Source organism: Myxocyprinus asiaticus, chromosome 37 (genome assembly GCF_019703515.2).
Source record: "Myxocyprinus asiaticus isolate MX2 ecotype Aquarium Trade chromosome 37, UBuf_Myxa_2, whole genome shotgun sequence".
Classification (NCBI taxonomy): Eukaryota; Metazoa; Chordata; class Actinopteri; order Cypriniformes; family Catostomidae; genus Myxocyprinus; species Myxocyprinus asiaticus.
Genome location: NC_059380.1, coordinates 23,744,559 through 23,771,978, shown reverse-complemented (window position 1 = coordinate 23,771,978; position 27,420 = coordinate 23,744,559). Strand labels below are relative to the sequence as shown.

Below are 27,420 nucleotides of genomic sequence, written 5' to 3'. Positions count from 1 at the left end.
ATGCTCATTCTGTGAACAGTTTGAAGTTTAACGGAGACACCACATTTAATCACACAAAGCTTTACTTTGTCAATTATTTTATTTTATTTTATTTTTTTATACAGCATATACATATATATATATATATATACATATATATATATATATATGGCACCAAATTGCTCATTACATTTTTTAAGATCAAAATCAAAAAATAGAAATTAACCATCAAAATGTTAACAAATATATATTTATATATATATATATATATATATATATATATATATATATATATATATATATATATATATATATATATATATAAATGGAATAATGTACAGATTTTTTCGGTTTCTGAAGGAAATTGGTACTTTAATTCACCAAAGTGGCACTCAACTGACACAAAGTATAATCAGGACATTACTGATGTAAAAAAACAGCACCATCACAATTTGAAAAAATGCATTTTTCATCAAATCTAGACAGGCCCCATTTCCAACAGCCATCACTCCAGCACCTTTTCCTTGAGTAATCATGCTAAATTGCTAATTTGATACTAGAAAATCACTTGCCATTATATCAAACACAGTTGAAAGCTATTTGGTTTGTTAAATGAAGCTTAACATTGTCTTTGTGTTTGTTTTTGAGTTGCCACAGTATGCAATGGACTGGCATGTCTTAAGGTCAATATTAGGACAAAAATGGCAAAAAAGACACAGCTTTCTTTAGAAACTCGTCAGTCAGTCATTGTTCTGAGGAATGAAGGCTATACAATGCTTGAAATTGCCAAAAAACTGAAGATTTCATACAGAGTTGTACACTACAGTCTTCAAAGACAAAGGATAACTGGCACTAACAAGGACAGAAAGAGATAAGTACATCAGAGTCTCTAGTTTGAGAAATAGACACCTCACATGTCCTCAGCTGACAGCTTCATTGAATTCTACCAATCTCAACACCAGTTTCATTTACAACAGTAAAGAGAAGACTTATGGGAAGAATTGCAAAGAAAAGCCACTTTTGGTTAGAGTGGGCAAAGAAACACAGACATTGGACAACAGATAATTGGAAAAGAGTGTTATGGATCTTAATCCACATTGAGCTTTTGTGGGATCAGCTAGACTGTAAGGTACGTGAGAAGTGCCTGACAAGACTGACACATCTATGGCAAGTGCTACAGGAAGTGTGGGGTGAAATATCACCTGAGAATCTGGACAAACTGACAGCTAGAATGCCAAGGATCTGCAAAGCTGTCATTGCTGCACGTGGAGGATTTTTTGATGAGAACTCTTTGAAGTAGTTTAAGAAGTTCTGAATTTTTTTTTTTCAAATTGTAATAGTCATTTTTCACATTATTAATGTCCTGACTATACATTGTGATCAGCTGAATGCCTCTTTGGTGAATAAAAGTACCAATTTCTTTCCATAAGAGCAAAATCTAAAATATATATATGCCTGTGTGTATATATATATATATATATATATGTGTGTGTGTGTGTGTGTGTGTGTATGTGTGTGTGTGTGTTTAATTAAGTGAATAAATTAATTTGATTAATTTGATTTAACATTTTTATTTTTAATTTAATTATTTTTTTTTTATCTTACATTTAATGACCAATTTGGTGTCTATCCTAGTATTGTCAAGATTGATAATGCTTTTAGAAATTAATTCAGAAGTAATGAATTATGTGATCACTATTCAGACAGAGTAAATAGTAAAGTAATCTTATCACATTCTGAAAAAGGTAATTAGTTAGTAGTAACTCATTACTTTTGTGGAGGAACTTACCTAGCACTGCTGGACACTGTACAAAGTTGTGAGAGGTAGACAGACCCTAGACTCATGCAAAAAGGATTAGCATACTGAAAAACTGTTCATTTCTCAAACAAGAAAGGAATTAGCACACTGACAGAGAGGAAGGTCAAAGACCACATGGCAATGGCACAACCTCAGGCCTCTTGAATCTCTCCCAAATAAGCCAGACCCCAACACTGTAGGAAACAGCTCACACACTCCCCTGCCACATCAACAGACGCCTCCCACCTAGAAACTAAAACCTGCCCAACAACAATCTCGCCACTGCGAGCAAGCTACCACTCAGCAATTCAAGCTCATGTGCAACCCCACTCCAAAGTCAAGTTTCAGATTCCATCAATGTGACGAGACCCTTCCAACAATATGCCACATTCATATGTATGCACAGATCCAGCCTTTAAAATCCCCGTAAAATGAACATCTAGAAGTTCTGGAGACACCGAACAGCTAATAATGAACTTCAACTGAATACTGAATATCAGAACAGAGGCCTTCATTAATAAAAAAAAAAACAAATGCTAAAAGGGCAGGTGGCTGGTTATTTACTGGCCCAAAAAAAAAGTCTCTATGATGTTCTGGTCCCTAGATATGGCTCTGGTCCCTGTCTTCCCCCATTGTTTTTTTTTTTTTTTTTTGCCTGTTTTATTGTCCACTAGGTGAAAATTGTAAGTCTGATTGGTTAAGAAAAAATCACACCTCTCCTCAACAAGCCACATGATTTGAGGTATCATTTTTGTCTGCAGGTATCATTTTTAATACTTAGGGTTAGGGGGTTATTTAAATCCCTAAACCTAAATATGAGCAATAATAAAAATAGTGATGCTTGCCTTAGCAAACATCACTTATGAGAATCAAGGACACAACAAGAATTGCAAAGAAAGTAAAACAATACTCCAAAAGAGCAAAAAGGAAGGAGTAATGGAAGGAGAAATAGAAAGAGAGAGAGCGAGAGATTGTTGGGTTGTGGCTCAGGTACGTGCCTTCATTCGTTTCAGTGGATTATTCATTTCCTTTTGAAGTGAAGCTGCTCGCCCAGTGAGGAATGTCTGAAAGGCGGCTGAAAGGAGACTCTCATATTTCTCCAAGAGCAGCTTGTCATCTGGGGGGTAAATACGTCTGTACGGAGAGAGAGAGAGAGAGAGAGAGAGAGAGAGAGAGAGAGATAGAGGAAGAGAGACTGTTTTATCTGATTATCTGATTTAGCCACCTTGTCTGCCTTCTTTTCTAATCCGCAAATCTCAATCGTTCTTTTCACACATGCATATGTCCATTAATGCTGCATATACACTAATGACTAATACACTAGTCTTGATAGTAGACGTTAAGACTAAACAAAAGCCAGAGACGTATAAACGGTTCACTATATCTGTGTGATTGATCTTCAAATCAGCGCCATTTCGGGTCATGTATATAATCAAAACAATGGTAGGGCATTAATCTGAATAAACAGTGAAGGTGGAGACAGCGATATATGTTATACATATGATATTTCCACGTTTAAATCTAATAAACTAATCCTCACTCTGTGTGGGAGACTTTAAACCAGTTCCTTTGCACTCCAGCATAATCAAAAGCTCAAGTAACGTAAATGTTCAGTCAGATCAGATGATAAACCCCCCAAATCCATTAAGAACTACATGCGTGATGGACACACTTGTGTGGCGGCGGTAATCTAGTAAGAGTAAGTGGGGTTTAGTCTTGGGCATATGGCACATGTTGAAATCTAGGTCTGACCCACAAACCTCAAACACCTTTCTTGATGTTTCAGCATCTTTTACGCATGGGCGTAAAATGACCTATTTAGGAAGTTGTTTAGGAATGCTGTGAAGTAGAGGCCGAATTGCTGTGTGTACTGAGTGTTTCGTTATAGTTACTCAAAGAGGTGTGCAGAAAATTCAGTAGATGCTAAATGCCATAGCTTCTCTTTGAAGTAGACAACCTATCTTAACTTCACTATGATAAATACAAAGGGTTAGTTGAGATGCTCGTGTAAAATGAGGTTAGGTTAATCAAGTTCTAACACCAGGTCTTTGTTTGACAGAACCTGGTGTCATGCTTACGCATTTGGCTTCTTTGCAAGGAATATTCTTGGTTCAATACAATTAAGCTCAATCGACAGCATTTGTGGCATAATATTGATTACAACAAAAATTTATTTTGACTTGTCACTCCTTTTCTTTAAAAAAAAAAAAAAAAAAAAAAAAGCAAAAATTGAGGTTACAGTGAGGCACTTACAATGGAAGTGAATAGGGCCAATTCTTCTTCAGCAGCCACATCACCCTGTAGCTCAAGACTGGTTGCCCACTGAAGCTAAGCAAGTTTGAGCCAGGTCAGTACCTGGATGGGAGACCTCCTTGGGAAAACTAAGTTTGCTGCTGGAAGAGGTATTAGGGAGGCCAGCAGGGGGTGCTCACCCTGCAGTTTGTGTGGGTCCTAATGCCCCAATATAGTGACGGGGACACTACACTGTAAAAAGGCACCGTCCTTTGGATGAGATGTTAAACCGAGGTCCTGACTCTCTGTGGTCATTAAAAATCCTAGAGCACTTCTCATAAAGAGTAGGGGTGTTACCCTGGTGTCCTGACTAAATTCCCCCCATTGGCCCTTCTCAGTCATAGCCTCCTAATAATCCCCATCCACTAACTGGCTCTATAACTCTACTCTCTCCTCTCCACCAATAGCTGGTGTGTAGTGAGCGTACTGGTGAACTATGGCTGCTGTCGCATCATCCAGGTGGATGCTGCACACTGGTGGTGGTTGAGGAGAGTCCCCTGTTCACTGTGTAAATCACTTTGAGTGTAGTGTCAGAAAAGCGCTATATAAATGCAGCATTCATTCTGTTAAAACTTGTGTTTTATTTGAACTGCAAAGTTGTTTAAATCATATTTTTTTAAGGACGTTTTAGGGATTTAGTGTTTGCAGCGTTATATCATCATGGCAATGAGGCTGTAAAATTGGATTCAACTTTACAAAGAAAAGGTTAGTAAAAGATTTTATCGCACTAAAATCATATAAACATGCATAATGTTAATGTCTTGTGGCTATTAGAGTTGGAAACTGTAAGGAATTTAACGATTCCGGTTCCAATACCAATTCCTCGTACCAATTCTGGTTCTGATTCTGATTCCTCTTAACGACTCTTTCAGAACTTTCGAGGAAGATTTATTTGGATTTAAGAAACTCAATTCTCACAGGTCTGAAGTACAACACTAAATAAACAGTAAAAGTTCCAGAGACAGTTTAGACTTATGTTATGTAGCCTACTGTTATACTTCATGCTTGTGAGACTTTAAAATTTCTTAATTCATTATAAGTATAAGATTAATTCAGTAACCGTTAAGGGCCTCGTTTCCCAATAACGATCGATCTCAGTTTCTACGAGCGATTTTACGAACGTTCATTATTTTTTACATGCGTTTCCCAAAACTGCACTTAACATGAATGCGTGAGGACGCGCTTTAAGTGCTACTTATGATAGTCGCTGTCCTTGTGACAGTGCTGAAATGTGACTGTACAGTGCTGCTCGTCATTGTAACGTCATTATATTTGTGCGTAACTTAACAATCACTTGCAATTTACCTCGCTAATATTTGTTTAAAATATTTTCCTAAATATTCAACCTAATTAACTACATATTTACATTTTGTTTTACAATAATTTTGTGTGGAACGATCTATTTCTTTTACACAATCTGCATCCATAATCAGGTGTGAATGTGTAACATTTCGTTTTCATCCATTTCTCTCGATATGAAAGCTTCCAGGATTAGTGAAGAGAGCGGAGGCCCTTTGTATGATCCTGCTAATTACAAACTTTCATTGAATATTACGAGGTTCGCTGTGCTTATCACGCAGCGCAAAATAAGGGGACATTTAGAAGATGTGCTTTAGGCAACACTTCATTTGCAGTGAGACACAGCTTGTAGTGCTGACGAGAGTGCCTTTGGGTGTCAGATTGGAAGAGGAGACAAAGATGATGAGCCAATATATACTGACAATTTTCATGCAGTTATTGACTTTTTTCTTCTCCCTCTGATTTTAATTTACACAGTTATCTGGATCAATCATGCCACCACTTTGCTGTTACCAACTAGTCCACACAAATAACTTTATTTGTTTACTAATTAATCTATTCATCCATTAAAAGTTGAAACTCTTGTTTTAGCGCAGCAGTTGATTGACAGCTGAGGGGTGGTGCTTCACTGCTGCCAGGACACACTTCCCTTACACCTCAAATGTGATTTTTTCAGATGCGTTTTCAATCACAAAATGTTTTAGACCCCGTTTAGACCTGTATTTAGCATTTTCAAGTACTACTTCAGTTATGATGCTTTTGGGAATCGGGCCACAAAAACAAGATGAATCGTAAGATGGATTCTACGATCTACTTAGGCTTACGATGCTTTTGGTAAACAAGGCCCTGATTGATGTATAAGTGTTTTTGATTCACTAAAAAAACTTTTGTATTTTAGTAGTGTGTTCGTCCCGCATCAGCGGAAAATTGCACGTGCGAGAACCGTTAAAGGAACCGAATGTCATGAAAATTAAATGGTTCTGGTATTTTTTTTTTTTAATGGAACCGGTTCCGAACAAGAACTGGTTCTCTGTTCCCCTTTTTTTTTCTCCCCAATTTGGAATGCTCAATTCCCAATGCGCTCTAAGTCCTCTTGGTGGCGTAGTGACTTGCCTCAATCCGGGTGGCAGAGGATAAATCTCAGTTGCCTCCACGTCTTAGACCGTCAATCCACGCATCTAATCACGTGGCTTGTTGAGCGCGTTACCGCGGAGACATAGCGCGTGTGGAGGCTTAACACCATCCACCGCGGCATCCACGCACAACTCACCACGTGTCCCACTGAGATCCAGATTCATGTTCTGATCATCTCCATATTTGTCAGAAATATATGAAATATTGATGACTTTTGGTCCTTCTAGACTTTGTGCTAGGGTTTGGCTGTTCCTGAATTTCTGCAACAATGTCAGGTCTCTTCTCTCATGTTTTCAACATCTTGTGTCTGAAACCCGAGGGCAGCTGCCTTGCTGACATATAGTCATGCTTAATGATCTAGAACAAAGTCAAGTGAGCTTGAGAGGAAAATCAAGTAAATATTTAATGACTACAAAGCTTATTTCTCACTAGAAATGGAATCATAAGTTGAAATAAATGAAACAGTAGACATGAATTCATTTACTTCTTTTCACTCTTTCTTAACCAGGCGTGATGATAAAAGCTATTTTGTCACAGGTTTATCAGTTTGTTTGACAAGGACATTTTGTTGTTTGCATAGTTTTTATTTCTGCTGCACTGTTGTGGGTAGCCCTGCCCACTGTAAAATCTCATTGGTCCAATATTCCGCTCTACATAACAGAATATTAAATAAGTATCTCCCGATTTGCTGTGATTGTATCAGCTCATGCTGCAGCTTTGCGCTCAGTGTGGACAGACAATTTTTAGTCGCTTGAAACTTATCGCACAGCACTTGGTTAGGATACTGCTATTAAAGGAATATTCTGGGTTCAAATTAAAGTTATGCTCAATCAACAGCATTTGTAGCATAATGCTGATAACCACAAAAATTAACTTCGACTTGTCCCTCCTTTTCTTTAAAAAAGCAAAAATCTGGGTTACAATGACACACAATGGAGTGAATGGGGCCAATCCGTAAACATTAAAATACTCACTGTTTCTAAAGTATAGCCACAAGATGAAACAATATGTGTTTTTAGTGTGATAAAATCACTAACCCTTTCTGTGTGAAGTTATATCCAATTTTACAACTTTGTTGCTGTGACGACATAACACCATAAACACTAAAACAGCCATTAAAATGATGATTTAAGCAACCTTACAGCTCAAATAATATACCAGTTTTAACAGAAGAATTGTTGTAAATGCTTTTATCTAATTATAAGCTTCACATTTCTGCCACATTTTTCAGGGTTCGGACACAGCCCTTGTCCTTGCTACATCCTTACTTGAGAGTCCCAAAGGCAGTTCTTACCTTCATGTATCCCAAACCGAGCATCAAGAGACTCCATAGGAGTAAGCGAGCATTCTTAGAGGACAACAAATGCCAAGTGGCTTCCCTACCTGTAGTTCCCCAGGTGGCGCTTTTCATGCTCGTCCCTGGAGACCTGCTTGCGAACTTGGGCCAGTCTTTCTTTCTGAAAGCACATCACATGTGAATAAGTGGTAAGACGTGGAAAAAAACGACAAAGAATTGTGCAAATAAAGCCCTGTTTCTGCTAGCAATATCCTGCAGTGTAATTTAGACACCCCAAAACCGCATAACAATGTCAAGGAATGACTCGTTTCCCATATTATGAGGCACCTTAATGAAGTCTGAGAGTTAGCGGGCACAAATGACAGCCTCTCCTCTACACTTGGTAATACAGAGCGCCCGTTCATAATTCATATAGATTTAACTCCCACTGTACCATTTTAATACATCAAAAACTGTAATTGTGGAAAGGTCAGGTAGTCAATTTGCAGTGGCGCAGCAGGCTGTCTTCTTTAATGGTCACTGATCTCTGCTAAATGCTGGTACAGGCATATTCACTCAGCCCCCAATCCCCAATTTCACTCCTCTTTTGCGTCCAGCTTTGCCCTTAGAAAATACCACCTACCTGCAGTCATCTCATACTCATTCATCTCTTCATATAATAAAAATAGATCGAAAGACCAATCAAGATAGTGGACTGGTGCACAAAGCACCTTTTACTGAACTGCACTTTGTACTTGTGTGTACTTTGTCCGCAAGTATGCAATTTAAAATAAATATTTAAATACTGTGCTTTTATTTTCCTATTTTACTTTTGGGGGTTTTGCCACTTTTATTGACAGAGAAAGTAGACTAAAACAGGTTGCAGCCGAGATTTCCAGTTCAGAATATTCTGTCATCATTTCAAGCATGATAGACATACGATAGCTTTGTGTGAGGAATGGACTGAAATTTAAGTCATTATTCACTGATAATCCTTCACTTCATCTAATTTCGTTCCATTGCTCAAACAAAGCTATCTATGATAGACAGATGGTTTTAGAAGACTTTGAAACATAGCACATAAATCATATGGACAACTCTTATGAAAATGTTTATGGTGCTTGTTTGTCTTTCTGAAGGTTGCCAGTCCCCATTAACTTTCATTATGAGGAAATTAGAGGCCAGGACATTCTTAAAAAAAATTCACCTTTTGTGTTCCAGTAAATGATGACAGAATTTAAATTTTTGTTGAAGTATTCCTTTGAATATTATCTAAAATTGTTTTAGTATTTATAAATGAATTAATTAAGGCTTCGTAGCAGCCGAATGGTACGCACCAGTTCCTCTCTCCTGCGCTCCAGAAGGTGACGCTGTTTCTCCCATTCCGATGATCCAGCCGTCAGCTTCCGCATGGATCCCTGTCCGTACAGTCGCCGTTGGGCTTCCGCCTTCTGTTGGGCCAGATTTCGCCGTTTATCACTCGCTCTGGGTAGAAAAATGGAAATGCTCAAGTAATCACAGTCAAAATAGTCCCAACTCTAAATTCTGACAGACTCCGGACCTCCATACATCACTCGACTCTACAGCATTCAGCACTTCATGATTTCATTGCTCACTGGACCCTTAAATTTTCTGTTGTTAGTGGCCACTCAAGGTCAATGGGCTCTTGAACCACTGGGGAACCCTCTCGTGTTATTGATACGTCTTTCATATTGAGTTCATGTCGGCGCATGTAAGAAAGGCACCAAATCATTGTTTTTTTCCTGTCACTGCTGGGGAAATAACACCGGGGTGGCTTTGATATGCAGTCAGTTCAATGGGGTACTATGCTGAAGAGTCAGAAGTCTGGGATCAGCTGGGACACAGTAAATGTCCACTGGGACTATCAAGAAATTCAGTCTGACAGAATAGTAGCAATGCACACTTGAAACCTGATCCAGTGCTACAGTGAGATTTTGTTCAACAGAATTCGATATTTTTCAGTCTTTTATATTCAATATAAGCCTATATCTTAATATTTTTTAAGATCTTTTGTTTGTTTTGTCAAAATGATAGTTTTAGTGACTCGAAAAGAAAGTTATTTTTGCCAAACAGATTTAAAATGTTTGATGTAATAATTAAAATAACTGGTTAAAAATAACAAAGGCATGTTTTTCATTAAATTAACACAATATTGAATTATTTTCATTTATATGCAACAATATCACAATATATACAGAAGCAATATTTACCTACATATATTATTTACTTTAACATTTTTATTACATTTGTTTTTATGAAGCAAATCAATCACTGAATCTGAGATTCCGATTTAAATTCATTCATTGAAATGGACAGAGTGAACTGATTCACAGCAATTAAGCTTTATCAGCCTTTTGGGTACTGAAGTTTAAATCAGAGATGCAATTAAAACTTCTCTGTCTTAATGCTCTCATGTTTGTGAAAGGAATCTAATAACGTGCAGGGTTTTTCCTGCAGTTAAATTTTTTTGGCAGCTGCTGAAGCGAAATTTCGGGCCGCTTAAGCAAATTATATGATATAAAACGCCAAAAGCAAGATGATTAAGAGCTAAATATGCATGTCATGTGGAACACGGATATATATATAAATATGCCGCCTATTTTTATATTTTGTAAAACTGTATATACTGCTCAAAATGAAGTATTTGGAGCATTTAAAATTAAGTTCCAGAGAGTATTTTGATTTTTTTCTGGTTGTCAAACATTAGAGGAACATGTTCATAGTTAATGTGATAAAATACACCTGTGGTTACTCTGCTAGGACACCTGCATGAACCTGAGGGGAACTGACTTCATACATACCCTAAAAATCACCTTAACATCAACTGGTTAAAAATCACTGCAAAAGTGTCACAGAAAAGTTGAAGTTTATTCTGAGAAAAGCTTAGAAAATAATTATTTGTTTGCAGTTACCATTTCGTTTTATTTTTTGTTATCTAGCGAAATGACATTCCAACACTTTTAAGTGTATGAGTAGATTTTTTTCATCTAACGTGGGTGAGCAAAATTTCTGCTCAATTTAATATTTAATAGCCACCAGTTAAAAGTTCCGGCAGTACCGAGTACTGACTTCCGTACCCACATGCTGTTTGTCTACAGCCAGAAGCTTTTTAAACGGTCACATTCCAGAGAATTTCCTGCATTGAAAATGTTTCGGCAGCCACCAAAGCGAAATTTCGATCCGCTGAAGCAGATTTCATAATACTCATCTTGCTTTTGGCACTTTACAAGCGCTAAATATACTTCTCATGCATGACGCAGATGTGCGCGGGGTGACTGAAGACTGGTTTCGTGTGCGTCTCATGCGATCCACTGAGAATATCTCGCGCAAGTGATTGCATGCGGGTTCATGCACCTAAACCGGGCTTCCTTCGATATGTGAGCTCCGGTAACAGGATAGCGCAGAGCGGATCACACGTGCAATTAAACTGGGGTTCCCACGATGTCACGGCGCATAATAGACCTCATGCGACCCATTTGAATTCTACATGAGAATTTTCTATTTTAAAGCATATGGAGTAATTCAAACATTTCAAATGGTTACAGCACTGACATTCTGAACAGCACTGATGAGGGAAAGAGAAACACCTGCACCAGCATCAGTTACAAGACTTTTCACATCTACTCATAGTAAACTTTAATAGAACTGTGGCAGTTGTATTTAAAAAGTTACGTTTTTAAATGTGTTTAGGATATTATTTGTTCATTAAAAAAAAATACCTAACCACTGAAATGAGGAGCCATCCATGGTCTTAATGGTAAACACAAGGGCAAGTCTACAATGTAGAATAAAAGTCTGGACCTTTATAAATTATGAACAAAGTCATGCAGCTAATAATTATATTGTAATATTTTAATAAAAAATGTGTTTGAGATTAGGAAACAAACTGGCCTGGTTTGGCTTCAGATATTCCTAGAATCAAAATGATTCCCAATAATTAAGAGTCTGATAAAAGAAAAGCAATATCTGTTATGGAGTAGGAAACAAACATTTCCTCTATAGAAGCACAGTCCCAAATCAGTAAAGTGGTTAACTATGAATACTATAACTGGCCCTATAGAAATAAGGTGTTAAGTTAGTTTGATTTCCCACAGTACCTTGAAGTACAAAAAAATATGAAATGCAACTACATATCTGAAATAATAATTGCATTTATGTAAAAAAAAATAAAAAAAAAACGTGTATACGTGGATATCAGCCACCACCAAAGACTATTTTTTGACTCAGGAAAAACCCTGCATGCGTATGTGCACGTGCTCTCTATAGAGCGCTCGTTTCTCATGGTGAATGCAGCTAGGCGTGTGCACATTTAAATGCGCTTCTTGACGTGATATCAGTGGAAGCCATTAATGTATTACGTGATGTAGACAGGACAAAAATCTTATATCAAAATGTCCGATCTGTGTGATGTGTAAATGCAGCCTAATAGACCTGCTGCAGCTGTTATAAGCCTATCATTAATATTAATCAAACAACAATATTGACAAGACAAAGAGAAGAGCGCTCACCGTCCTTGGCTTGATAACTTCAGAAGCTTTAAGCCCAATAAATTTCAATAACAGGTCTGCTTTTCAGTCAAACTCTGACTGTACTGAATCTTTAATAATGTATATCTAATAATAACACAGTCAATTTAAGATCTATTTTTCATTGAATTGCTTTTTAAAAATTTAATATCACAATTTTTAAATGATTAATTGATGCTGTTCTATACTTTGTTACTCTGTTTCATTACTAGCTCTTGAATAATTACTTGAAGCAATGTTTAAGAGAAACACTTGATGGTTATATTATTTTAATTTAATTTGTTAATATTTATATCAATAATGAACTTTTTAAATAAAGGAGTGTTTTCAATCACATATTTGATTATTTATTTTATTCTTTTCAGTGGTTGGGGTGTTGTGGGGGAAAAAACATAAAGGGGTGCCACAGTTTAAAAAAGTTTGGGCACCACTGCTCAAACAATCATTCGTTCACACACTTTTAAGTGTATAAGTAGATTTTTTGTTATCTAACAAAATGACATTCGCACACTTTTAAGTGTACTTTTTGGGGCCACTGTAGATTTCATAATATTATTTTCTAGGCTTATCCAGTTATAGGTTTAGTGACTGCTGACACTGCAAGGTCTCAGAGGCGAGTGTTATTGAATGTGGAATTAAAATGAATTAAGTTAAACAAAATGAGCTCTAAAAACACTGAAAGTGAGGACAACACTCCCAACAACTCCAAAACTTCAAATAGTGATTTGACCAAAAACTCTGATGACTGTGATGGTAGACATATCTAACGTAAAGACTGGGGCAGTTATGTAAAATGTACTGTATTCTAGCAAAGTGTGTTTTTAATCTGAAATCTTGCGCATTATATATAGCTACTTTTGTATATGACTTAATTTATTTCAATTAATTGATTCAATTGAAGTACATTACCAGTAACAAGTTTAAACACACTGAATTTATCACACTGAGTTTCTCATGGCCTTTAAAAACCTTTTAAGGCTTTAGGCTAATGTATGCTTCAGTTTTCTGCATGTCACTATGTCATCAGCAGTCCAATGCTGCCCAGTTTTTGTAAGCTCGCACACCTTTAAGCATCTGTGTTAACTGTAATAAAGAGCATCCCAAAGCAGTCTTTCATGCATGCATTTGTTCATATGACAAAATGATCTGTATCTGTCTCTGTATTCAGATAGAACCGGGTGTGGTCGGGGTTTAAACCAGAAGTGCATTAAACTTAATGAAACAACTATTTTGAAATGTTACACTTATGTTTTTAGCTTCTATTAAACAAATATGCCTTGTGTATGCCTTTTCCTAATAATAGCCTAATTATTATTATTATTATTATTTTACAATTATTATTTAAATTATAATTTAATTCTTTTTTTTCTTACCAGATGAACCTGAATTTGTTGGCCGCATTAACTGTGGAATATGTCGGTAACTGTGGTTTCTCCTGGTATTTCTGATATTAACATCTGCCTGAAACAGAATATTTGTTTGTCTGTTCATGTATAACAACATTATTCTGGAGGCAGGAGGTGTCAAGCAAAATGTGAAATGTCAATCACACATTTTGCAGTGAATAATAAGTACAAAATCAAGCATTAAAAGAAATATAATAAATCAATATAGTCTACAAACAGGTGAAAGTTTATTTAGTTAAATAATAATAATAATAATAATAATAATAATAATGTTAAATTTATACAGCACCTTTTCCGAGCTCAAGGACACTTAACATTCGCATGTTTTATCAGCTTATATAAGAACAAGAAGAAAAAAGACAGAGCAAGTTTCAGTTTCTTTGTTTTACACATGCAGGAATATTCCAGATAGATGAATACTACATTTAGCATTTAAACCTTTATGGAGCATTTTAACTTCTTTCATCTTAACCAGATAATTAATTTAATTGCTGATGTGAATATAAATGTGGTCAACTTAAAGAGACGGCTAGACGAGCTCCGACGTGAAATCATCACTTCAGGTCAGGAATTTAACATTGTGCTCAGGTTTAGGCTATAAATAAATACATGGGAATCACGTATGAATTTTGTGATACATTAACATAGACATTTCAAGAAGTGAAAAGTGTGTATGATGTCATATCTTAGTTAATATTACACTTGACAAGCTCCCGACGCACACAATTACCAGAGACCGCAAACGGAGTCGAGACCGTGGCCATCCGATCTGAAATCACAACGTGCACATTTACATTCATAAGGTTTACACTTTAGGTACTGGCTGCACAGATTCATAAATTCGTTGTAATGTCATGTCGCTTTATGCTTGTGTTTCTTGGATTATCAGTCAAACTAACATTTTGTATATTATTCGGATGAATCCGTTATTCTTTTTGAAGTCATTATTCGTGCCTTTCCGAGTAGCGTATTCGGCTTTGGGCACATCCCTAGTTAGAACAATATGCCATCATAAAGGTAATAAAATGCCTCTGAAAATCAAGTCCATTGAGTGAATATTGTCAATTCATGAAAAAGTTCATTTCTAACACTGGCCACAGTAATCATGCACTCCCAATCTCCAACACACACATGAAAAAATGCATACCCACACATTGGCTATGTTCGGAATGTAATAGCTTATACTTACTTGATAAATACTTGTAAAATGTACTAAATAATTTTAAGTTATAAAGCAAGCACTTTTTCCACAATAAACGATTCTACCAGAAGTATGCAACATCCAGTTATCATCTTGAAAATTAAAATAATCGAAATTATTATTATTATTATTCTATTTTAGGAAAATTTCTTAACTTTTGGCAGTCTGATCAAACAATGAGTGTTAAAAAAAAAAAGGTATTAAAACTCACATCTACTTCCTGTTCATTCATCACACTAGAAATACAATATACTGCAGAACTGGTAAAAGTAGTATGTTAGTATCTTATTCCGAATCAGTGGCTTAGCTTGTGTGGTACAGGCCCATATGCAACGAGCATTCCCAGGCCCCCCTTGGCAGAGGTGCTGCTGGTTGCTGCAGGTTGTTGCTGGTGGTGCTGCTGGAATTTGTAAGCGAACGCTTCTGGTGCATACACAGATGCTATGCCACTGTTTCGAACATAGCCAAAGATGAAGACTCCTTCACAACACAACAGATCATAACAACTGCATGTCTTGTGTTTTATGTGCTCACAATAAGTGGTGGACGGCCGTCAGCGGATTGTGAGCTTTCTGATTAACTCTTTCTGTTCTCTTCCTAATGGGACCCTGGAGAGAGTGTTGCTTCATACCTGATGTTGAGCAGTTTTAGGGTGTCGAGCAAAACCCCCTTCTTCACATCATAATCAATCTTTTGATCCGTCCCAAAACTCGGAGCACGATTGATCTGTAGGGGGAAAAAAATCAGACAGATGTTTTTGCTTTCATATTGTTTTCTTTCTTGATTAAAAACCTAAAGCAATCTCCAACTTTTAAGAGGGACTGAGAACAAAGTGGAAACGGTCGCTGTATCACAATACTTAAGGTTTAGGATCGACTCTCAGAGAAACAAGTTCAGAAGAGGAAAGTGCTCAGGAAACCAGTTTGAAAACAGTCATTATTTTGGCTATTCCAGTGATGCTACTGTGGCACAGAAAATTCACACTTCAGCTTTAAGGTCCTTTCACATGATTCATTTAACCTCCTGAGACCCCTCGCGTGACTGCTGTGTGCATTTTCCATTTCCCTTTTTGATTTGTAATTAGTAGCACCTAATAAACAAGCAAAAAATTATAATAATTCTAGAACAAATTTTCCTAAAAATATGTTTCCACATATGTGGACAGCGGGACTAAGTTGTGAAATTTTAAGTATTACTAAGCTATAGAAAGTCAGATTTTTTTCATCAAATAGTTTATTATATGTCAAAGAGTGTTGGTTATTCATATAATTTATAGACATTACAGCTGATTTTCTATAAAGCTGAATTAATAATTCTGATTAAAAGTAATGGCCAGCATCATCAAATCACTGCCAACCATGTTAAAATAAAATGCTGCATTATAAAATTCAGAATCTATGTACTGATTATCATTGTCTCATGTCTGCCAAATATGTCGAGCGGTCTAAACATCATCTGCAGCCTGAAACTGAAATTTTGATCGGATTTTAGGAGTGAATGCACTGAGCTGCATAGAAAGATATATGATGCACCCTTGCTCCCTTGCTCCCTATTTAGTTTACTGTCTGTCTGCACTAGTCTCAGAACAGTTAGAAATGCACCTTATTTTCATCCTAACTGCATATAAAGCCTCTAAAAGCAAAATGTTTCAGCTTTTGCATGAATATATTTATTCTCAATGTGAAAATGCATAGTAAATACATAGAAATGCATTTACTAATGTTTATGAATAAAACCATATTGTTCAGTGATAACAAAATAAAACAATAACAAAATTTATATTAAAATGAAGCGATCTGACCCACAGATGTGTTAATGTTGAAAAATATTCAAAATAACTAACATATTTGGTTTTTTGTTTTTTTTTCAACTTTTAAGGGAATGTGGTCCTAATTTCAACATATGTGGACATCATGTTTATCAGTGCACTGAAGCATGAAAAATGAATGGATTTTTTATAGCGGCATACCAAACGAAACTAGAGACGCTACTCTTTACAACCAAACAGGTTTCAGTCAAAAAAACGTAATGAGGTTTCTTACCAGAGGCTCTTTTGTTGACGCTGCGCCAGTAGCAGCACTTCTTGGAAATCAGCGTCACGCTGTGGTGTAACGTAACATAGTGCGCCAGAGGTTGAACCCATACATGAATGATACATGAAGCTTAAATGACAGTATAGAGTCTTGCGAACAGTATTCAGTCGGTTTTAATTCACTTAAATTATGCGTTGCCTATAGTGATGCAAAAATACAAAGTCCACACATGTGGATGCGGGGTCGCACAAGGTTAATGCTCCTCTATGCATTGAAAACTGTTGGAGAAGAATCAAGCTACAATGCTACCCTCAGGGCCACGTTGCACTCAGGTCAAGTGTTGTAACCAGATGCTTAATCCAAAAATTTCAACTTTGACCCTGTTTGCTTCTAACTTTTCAAAGTGCAGCCAAAGATCACAGAAACTCTGTGTGACGTTTCAATATGTGGTCGATGCAAATATCAAAACAAGATGCTGATCCTGTATCTACAAAGTCCCTTTAAGGCAAGTCAGTTTACTCAGTGACCATACTGTTCACACACACGGGCAGCTACATTCTATGTAGGTTACAGGCATACAAGGTACAGTACAAGAACAGCTCCTATTGACTTGAATGGGGAGAACCCAAAAGTTTCACATTTAAACATAATCCGACAGCAATGGTATAATAAATGTTACTTCGGCTGAAATCATGCGAAAAATATATATTTTGTAGGTTGATCAACCTAATAATCACAAACATTCTAGCATACAAAGAAACAGGTGACACTTTGAACAAACTAGCTCTTTTAACTGAAAACAAAATTTCTACAGCCACCATAATGAGTGTTGTGATTACTTCCATTCATGTTTTATATGAATGGCTCATCTCCTCCTATACTGTCTCTGATATCTACATTGAGCTATACAATGGCAAGGGCATATTGTGACATTCAAAGAAAAACAAAGCATCGCAGAAAAGCTGTGTACCTTGTAAAATCGCCCTCCCACGCCACTATCTGAAATACTATTCATGTGGAGGTAAAACATTGCATGATGCTTGTATTAAGAGGTACTGAATGTTGAAGACCCGATGAGTCATATGAAAGGGACTTCAAATAATTCTGTGTAAAATCAAAGCTTACAAAGTTTTCTGGTTTGACATTGGTCAGTCCTACCCATGATCTTAAAAAAAAAAAAAAAACATGGTTGCATTACAAAAAGTGAGTTTTGGAGAATATTCAACCTATAGCAAAAAGTGGTCCAAATGACTTGTGTGTATTCACTATATTCCAAGTGCTATATTTCAACAACTTGAATTAGGTCTGTTCCTTATACAGTCGCAATCATATGGCTTTAGAACACTTGGAATATAGTGCTTAAGTCATTTGGGCCCCTTTCATTATACTTTGATGGTACTTTTTTGTAATTTTGGAGCTTGACAGCCCGAGTCCTCATTCACTTTCATTGTATGGAAAAGCGTGGAAAATGCTCCTTTTTTGTTCCAAGGAAGAAAGTCATATAGGTTTAGAACAAAACTTTGGGTGATTAAATTATTTTTTTTTTTTAAAGCACTGCCACACTGGAAGTATGACAGCTTACCGGGATAAGACTCATCGGTAAACTGTCACTGTCATCAACCAGTGTGACAGATGTGCCTTTATGCTTCGTATTTCTCAATATCAGATCTGCTTTGTTTTGTTTTGCTTTGTTTGGCTAGTACAATACTGTAGCACGATCTGAACTCATGAGAACCAAACCTTTGCATTCAGGTTTACAAATTTGTTTGAATTACACAATTTATAACCATTCAGAGGCATTTGAGCAGTTAATTAGAGATAATTGAGCAATAGAACGTCTTTCAGTGCATTAGTATAATCTGTCGCATTCCTGTCAACGCAAGCCAATTCATCAGATGCCAGACTTATTTTCTCTGTGGAACTGAACAAAAGCACAGGAATTGAGTCCAGCTCGTGATATCTGCACAATCGTTGTGATGTATGGAAATATTGACTCATTACTTCCCTGCTTAGTGCTACATTATTTGTAATGCTGACCAAAACTCTTTGCTAGTTCAACTTTTGCAGTTCATTTGCACTGACATACGTCCAAATATGCAAATTCAAGAAATAAAATTTTCCATAAAAATAAAAAAATTTCTACCCCTGAATTACCTAAATTACAGAGTACTTTAGATGATTATGTTTGTAACAATGCACAATCCAGTCATATCAGTAGCAAAGATGAAGCTACGGTCACACTAGGCTTTAAAGGGATAGTTCACCCCAAAAAACAATTCTCTCATCATTTACTCACCCTCATGCCATCACAGATATGTATGACTTTCTTTCTCCAGCAGAACACAAACAAAGATTTTTAGAAAAATATCTCAGCTCTTTTGGCCCATACAGCGCAACTGAATGGTGATCAGACCTTTGTAGCTCCAAAAAACACATAATGGAAACACAGAAGTATCCATATGACTTCAGTGGTTAAATTAATATCTTCAGAAGCAAAATAATAGGTGTGGGTCAGAAACAGATAAAAATAAGTCTTTTTTTTCCTCCACTTTCACTTTCACATCAGAAAGTCACATGTGGTGCCTGTTTAGTTTCACTTTCACATCTGATAGTGAAAGTTAAAGTGTAGATTTAGAGTGAAAAAGGACTTAAATATTGTTCTGTTTCTCACCCAAACCTATTATATCACTTCTGAAGATATGGATTTAAACACTGGCGTCATGGATTACGTTTATGTTTCCTTTATGTGATTTTTGGAGCTACAAAGGTCTGATCACCATTTACTTGCATTGTATGGATCTACAGAGCTGAGATATTATTCTAGAAATCTTCATTTATGTTCAGCAGAAGAAAAAAAGTTATACACATCAGGGATGGCATGAGGGTGAGTAAATTATAAGATAATTTTAATTTTTGTGTGAACTATCGCTTTAAGCATGAAAAGTCACTATGGACACCACAATGGACCAGATATTATCTTACTCTCGAGGGCTTCTAGTTTGATTAAATAATAAATCACAAATAGAAAATAATATTATAATCAAAATGTTAAAATGTACCATCTACTCACTTTCCTGCCACAATAAAAATGTGCTGCTATTTGTTTTCTACTGGCAAGTTTGTGAATGTGGAAGGGAAGAGTTTCAGTGAATAACAACTTCAATTGTTGTCTGTTCTTCACACAAAGCTATCGTATGTCTTCCGAATACTTGGAATGTAGCACACAAATCATGGACAATTTCATGGTGCTTATATTGTGCTTTTCTTAGTCCTTTTTGGAGCTTAACAGCTTATGGTCACTGTCTACTTTCATTGTGTGGAAAAAAGCAGCATGAATTTATTCAAAATGTCTCCTTTTGCCTTCCAAAGTAGAGAGAGAGTAATTTGGGTTTGGCTAGACATGAGTGAGAAAATGATTACAGACTATCCATTTTTGGGAACATTTTCCTTTAATCACAGGCATAATTTATCAGGAGGTAAACAGGAGGTAAAGTGTTTTCTTGACCTCAGACAATAATATGATCCTTTTTATTCCACCCATGACTCTCAACAAATATACACCAGAGGCATTCACTCACTCTGCTGCCAGCTCCGATATGGCAAAAATTGGTTTCGGGTCTAGGTTTGCACATTACCATGGGTAAGACACACTGCATTAGTGTTTCAGCGTCAGATCGGACAAATGGGTTGAAAAAGATGGCAGCCGCAGGGAGAGATGACAGCAGACACAGTCAGCCCCTCACCGGGTTCTTAATAGAGCTGCCCACTCCGATGTTAATCTCTCTCAGAAAGTTGATCGCTTAGGAGAGAAGCATAAAATAATATTTACATCACAACTGAGCATCGGAGGGGGTTTCGGTGGGAGGGATGGCTAACGGTGGACTAAATCAATGAATTTACTGTACCAGCCGTAACCCTAGCAGCAGTAACCGTAGCAGCGGTAGCTGATCCAGCTCACACTTTCTGAGCCCTCCGCACTGGGCCACATTACCCCTCGCTGGGTAGCTGCCCTGCAGATGGCCCGTTTTACAAAGCAACAAAGACGCCTCATCAAGATCTTCCAAGCAGGAGTCTTGTAGATTTAGGATGTCAGCCATGTTTTCGATTTTGTCCTTAATAATTCAACGTCTTTTGAAGTAATCATTCTGACACAAGTGGATTTTCACAAAGGCTCCTCGCAGCCATCAAAAGATTGAACTGATTTTTAATAAACTTCTACATTGTGTTTTTACTGGGACTTGTGGTGTAGTTGTGGTTGTGTCAAACAATTGGAAATTCTGCTATGCTGAGATTGCTGTAATGAATCACCGTAGACACCATAGAATTTTAGTTTTGTGGCTTTGTGTAGTCCATGTTTGTAAGCTTTGAGACCACCTATATATACTAGTGATCTCCTAAAAGTTGATAAAAATCAGACATACACAATGGAAAATTTACAGTCTTTCTTTTCCTGGAAAATTGACCAAAAATATTGATGACTCATCATGTTCAAAGTGCCAATTTCAAATTTTTGTCCAATAAAATGCTCTCTGGAATAGAAGCATCCCTTCTCCCTAAAACCACCTTCCACTGACAAGCAACAGCAGCAAATCATGGTTTTGCTGGGCTGTGATGCAAAATAAACTTCCTGTTTATGCACATTAAATCTCTTAAACCCTCATCCTCCATAATATTTATCGTCATCAGGCTATCTTTTCACTTTGGATAAAGAATGCACATGTTTGATAAAAAATTACAGAACTGGGTGCCAACAAAGATGACAGCATCCAGGTCATTTACTTCCAGGGATGCATGAGCCAGCCAAGCAAATGCTATTGAAATGAGTGGGAATGCGAATTGTTCTCTTCGGGAACAATAGATCTCCTTGGATTTGTGGGACTGTTACATAAACTAAACCCTACTGGCTATGCTAAATAAAAGGATGAGCCATTCAATATGTCTTACATTAACTTCCTGTTTTAATAGGAAATATGTCAACACAGGAAAGAAAACTGTGCTTGTCAAGCCATTTCGTGGGGTCTTCGCAAACCAATATGCATTTTCTCAGGCGTCATAGGTTTAACAATAATGTTCAAAGGTTTTCTATTAAATTGACAGATCAAAAAAGTTGAAAAAACATTATGCAGGAAAATACTGGTGTACTGATTGATTGTTATCATACAAGCCACAACAACTTCAAAGTTAATTTCTATGCAATTTCTTCATGTAACTTTTAGTCCAAGACAGTAGACAGTAATCCAAGAAACCACAGTGAGGAGATTATGATGTCTGTGCAATCAATCTAATGCATATTATTAATTTAAAGTTTACTTTAATTTTAATAATGAGTTTTCCTTCATGTTGTATATTGTGCACAAAGAGAAACTTTATGAAATAATCAGAATATGTATCAGAGGTTTAATAGAGTGCATATATAAACATGTGTGTGTTTTAAATATTCAGGTGTGAAATTATTTTTTTAAAGACACGTGCTAAAATACCTGACTATAACCTATTTTATACATTTGACATGATTCCATGCATGCAACACATTATAATGTAGCAGCACTGAGTGTGCCATGCATGTGTAACAATGTTCAGTATAAACAACTACATCAGCAAAAAACTCAAATTTACAGAGGTCTGAACACTCAGGAATACTGATCTGAGCTCTACTAATGGAGCAGCTGCATAGAGTGAAGGACAGATTGCATTTCACATCCTTATCAATCACTGTTTTGTTCTTTTGTCGCATTCAGTGAGGCTGATTCCTGCACTGAAACCCAATCAGTGTTTCTGTTCAGAGCCAAAGAGTGACCTGACACTTAACAGTGATTCCCAAATGCACAACCTGTCCTACTGCTTAAAATAAACACTCTGATAAAAAAGAGATTAATTTCAGAGCATGATGTAGGCCTAAAGGATTCTACTTTGAAAAAAGCAAAGTAATTTAGTTTTGTTCAGATATAGACAGACTGATGAATGGATCACTGTAATCATTTTTTAATAAACCTGAAAAAAGAAGCACAACAGAGCAACACTGCCATCTAGAGTTTCCAACGGACCAAAACGCGGCTTTAATAACTCAATTAAGGGCAGAAAAATCAAATAGAGAAGTGTGATGGCAAATTTATGCAGGGGTATACAGTTTATATAAGGTGTACGAGAAGGGATATATGGATACATATGTGTTAAAGCAGACATGTGATATCATGATGCATGTGTTGCATAATTTATGATCATCCTGTGAGAAATCTTAGCGATGTTGGCAGTTTTAAAATTCTGTTTCATGCATGAATTCTTAATGCCCTTAACCAGATTCACAGTGCTTAAAAACATGGATGCATTTCAGTAGGAGAATTTAAAATCTGCTTTTAGGGTCTTTAATTTTTTATGTGATTTTTCTTTCTTTTTTTTTTTTTCCACATATTTTGCATGTTATCTTCATGTCTCTCAACATTGGGTTCCCTTTTTTATGTCAGGCCTAGAAACTGTACTGCAACAGGAGAGATGTAGAACTTAAAAAGTCCTGCAGCCAGTTTTTTTTTCTTTTTAACTCAAAGGTTTGTTGCAATTGAGTACTGGTTTAAGACGAGCACTGAGCAACATCTTAAAAGAACCATTCATTAAAGGGATTGTTTATCCAAAAATTAAGATTTTTTCTTCCTTCAAACACAAAAGGAGATGTTAGGCAGAATGTTAGGGACTGACAGCCTTAGTCACCATTCACTTTCATTCACTTTTTTTTTTTTCTCCATAGAATGATAGTGAATGGGGATTGAGGCTAACATTCTTCCTAATATCTCCTGTTGTGTTTCACACAAGACAGAAAGTCCTACGGGTTTGAAACAACATGAGGATAAGTATATGATGAAAGAATTTTCATTTTTGGGTGAACTATCCCTTTAACTCATAAATGAAATGACACTTCTTGATAAATCTGATCCAGAGAGAAAGAGACAGATAAAAAAAAAATGAACTGGGAGGGATGAGCATTAAAGATGAGATGAGCGAGTCTTTCACCATGCTGGGTGTGTCGATGAGCTCTTAAAGCTCTTCCTGACCTGTGCTTGGCTCACACTTGACAAGCACTTCCTGTCCCTAGACACTCGCCGCTTAACTTATGACTGTCAGACAACCAACAGTGTCAAAGCGACCTCCAAAAGAGCTAAACACCAAATAAAGACCATTTGTTTGATTGTTTTTACTTTGTCCTTATTGCTGGCACAGTCTCTGCAATAACATCCAACCCATGCTGAAAAAGAGAACATTGGTTTCATCAATGCTGATGCAATTTTGTTAGTGAAAATGGAACTGGTATGCAGCGGCGTCAATGTGAGAGTATGTGTGAACGTACCAAGGTTATTATTGTTTTGCTTTATCAAATTCGCTTTTATTTTAAAGGAACAGCTTGCCCAAAAATGTACCCATAAGACTTTCTTTCTTCCATGAAACACACAAGCTGTATTTTTACTGTTTTCTTTTGAAAGTTTTCAGAGGTTTTATTTGCCATAGGTGAACAGAGACTTTGGTCTGTCAAGCTCGAAAAAGGACAAAAAACTACCATAAAGCCACCGTAAAAGTAATCGATACGAGAATGAAATTTAAAGGAAAAGTTCACTCAAAAATTACAATTCTCTCATTTACCCACCCTTATATGCCATCTCAAACTCGTATGGCTTTCTTTTTGCATGGGGAACACAAAGATATTTCGATGAAGATATGATGTGAATATTTCCATACAATGCAAGTCAATGGGGTCCAACACTGCCAAGCTCCAAAAGGGACATAAAGGCAGCATAAAGGTAATCCATACAACCCGAGTGGTTTAATCCATGTCTTCTAAAGCGATATGATCAGTTTTAGGTGAGAAACAGGCCAAAATGTAACTTCTTTTTCATTATAAATCTTGACATCTTTGAGTAAATTATGAGAGAAATATCATTTTTAGGAGAACTATTCCTTTAAGTGTTTATTCACTCTCAAATCAAATCATATGAATAAAGTAAAACGCGTAAATCAAATATGGCATCTATGTTGATAAGATTGTTGATAAGAAAACCTCATTGGTTTTCATCGTGTCTTGTGACCAAACATCATGACTTCATTTTGCACTGTTTTTGTTTTGTTTTGTTTTTCATTTGTATTAATATTATGGTTTTTTTTTTACGTTCACAAAAATGTTTTTAAATGAATATTTTTGCTCAAGTTTTATTTTTAGTATATATTTAGTATAATAACCGTGGCGTGTACTTGTTTACGTTACAGTAGTTTATTGGTTAGAAAAAGACCTTTCAGCTATACTGAAATTATAGTGTGTGTGTGTGTGTGTGTGTGTGTGTGTGTGTGTGTGTGTGTGTGTGTGTGTGTGTGTGTAGCCCTGTTCCAACACCTAGTTAACTGTCTTGCTGTCTACTGCCTACAAAGGCAGTTACCCTCTGAGGCAGCAACCAAACAATGACTGATTTGGAACAGTTTACACAAGCAGCAAATCTGCGCATCACATGTAGCTCACAGGAGGTACAACTCACAATTGCTGCCAATAAAATAATAAGTAATTTTTAGTAAAATTAACTAAAATTAATGAATATATGACATATGAAATATTTGCAAGGACAATTATGTAATATTGAAAATATAAAGGACATTTTCGTCATGACTAATATAAAAAAACATTGTGAAAATTTACAGTGTGGAGCAGAATTTTGGACAAATTAGATTTCACAATGAGCAAGGCTACCAAGCCCAAATCCGCAGCCATAGAAATCAAACGATCAACAAAATGTCCTGCCTCTCGTTGCTCGAGGTTGGTTAGGACAAAAAGTCTCATTAACATGGAAGAGTTGTTAGCGCTTGTCCATTTATCACATGCTTTATTATGCACCTAGTTTGAACATGGGGTTATAAGCACAAAAAATACCAAGTGCAGACAGATATTAGGATTGGACTATATTTTATATAACATCAATATTGAATGAAATAAAAGTGCAATAAATGTTGCATTTCTCTTGACTTGTCTGCCATCTTGGTTGTCCCAATCTGGGATTGCCTTAACCATGAAGGATACATGCAAAGAATTTAGAATTTGTCCAGTATATGGTATGTTAGAAGGCTGCACAATGTTGCTTACCTTCGAATGCTCACCAGGTTTTCTAACACAGCTAATAAATGATGTCAAAGTCACCCAAACACTGGTCTACTCATTGAAAGAGGAGAATTGAGAAGCCATATTTTCTCTCTCTCTCTCTCTCTCTCTCTCTTTCGCTGTGCTTTTGCATTATTCGTCATGCCAGCTTAATGCCAGTGTGAGCAGGGGTGGGGATCGAGAGGGTCCAGAGGGGAGTGATATCAATGTTGCACCACAGCATTTGACTAATGGCTATTCAGGTCCCTCTGGCCGCTTCTGTCTGACCTGTGGAGTGGACAAACCTTCCCAACAGCCCTGCGAATGAGCAGCGCTCAGATTAACATGTTAATGATGCACTCTGGTGAAGATGTGGACAAGGGTGCCTCAGCGCGTCTAACAGATGATGTGAGGCGAGCTAAAGAAAGTGAGGTTTCTCCGGTTTCCATGTTTGTGTCTGTGCTCGTATCAATGACTCAAATGTTTTGAATGTCAGTGGAAGGAGAATAAAAACCCACAGAGAAGATAAGATCAGAAGAAAAGCCTCAGAACATTAGCAGTACGACCAGAACTGTAGCCGTGTGTGTGTGTTTCTGATGTTTGAGAGTGTGTGACCTAGTGTTGCTTTAGTCGATGTGTTATTTCAGATGGTGTGTGTTGGAGAGTGTGTTTTAGCGTATTTTAAGCCGTATTTTAATGTGTTGTTGGTGCTGTTTTAGCGAGTCTGTGAGTCTGAGTGTGCATGTTTTTTATCTATGTTGTTTTAATGATGTGTTCGTGTGCATTTGCGTCATTTGAATTGGTGTGATTTTATCTGTAATGTGTTTACTGTAAGTGTGTAAAGTCTGTTAAGTGTGTTTCTCCAGCCAGTGTGTGTTGCGTAGTGTGTTAGCTGTGTTTTGACGATGTATTTGTGTGTTAAAGTGAATTAATCTGTGTGTTTCAGTAGTGTTTCTTTAGCAAATGTGTTTTTGAGCGTGGGTGTGTTAGGTCAGTTCAGTTTAGCTCGAGTATGTGTGTTAGCATTGTTTTAATGATGTGTTTGAGTGTTTAACCCTCCAATTGTCTTAAGGAACTGCACTCTCCCTTTGTCCTTTGAAAACCATTAAAATGCATACATTCTTCTCCCCTTAACAGAATTATTTTTTTTTTATTTTATTTTTTTTTTTTTTGTGGACCTTAAGTGTATAATCATAGGTCAAAAAAAAAAAAAAAAACTGCTATATTCTGAATATTAATGGACTAGCATCATTTTTGAAGACATTTTTTATTTTATTTTTTATTTTTAAATATCAAAGTTTGAAAAACTGGCAAACATTGGCCAAGGACATCTCAATTTCCATTTATTTAAA

At 36.5% G+C, this 27,420-nt stretch overlaps 1 protein-coding gene across 3 annotated transcripts in view; it reads right to left on the bottom strand.

Annotated features, from left to right (window-relative positions):
• Positions 1-27,420, bottom strand: part of LOC127428164 (tubulin polyglutamylase TTLL7-like) — a 136,456-nt gene that overhangs the window by 47,454 nt on the left and 61,582 nt on the right. For all 3 annotated transcript variants that reach the window (XM_051676301.1, XM_051676299.1, XM_051676300.1), the window contains exons 10-13: positions 15,564-15,658; positions 9,116-9,263; positions 7,886-7,959; positions 2,776-2,911 (exon numbers count right to left, since the gene is read on the bottom strand). In XM_051676301.1, the coding sequence (XP_051532261.1) occupies positions 2,776-2,911; positions 7,886-7,959; positions 9,116-9,263; positions 15,564-15,658 (453 nt within the window). The remainder of the gene's footprint in view (positions 1-2,775; positions 2,912-7,885; positions 7,960-9,115; positions 9,264-15,563; positions 15,659-27,420) is intronic.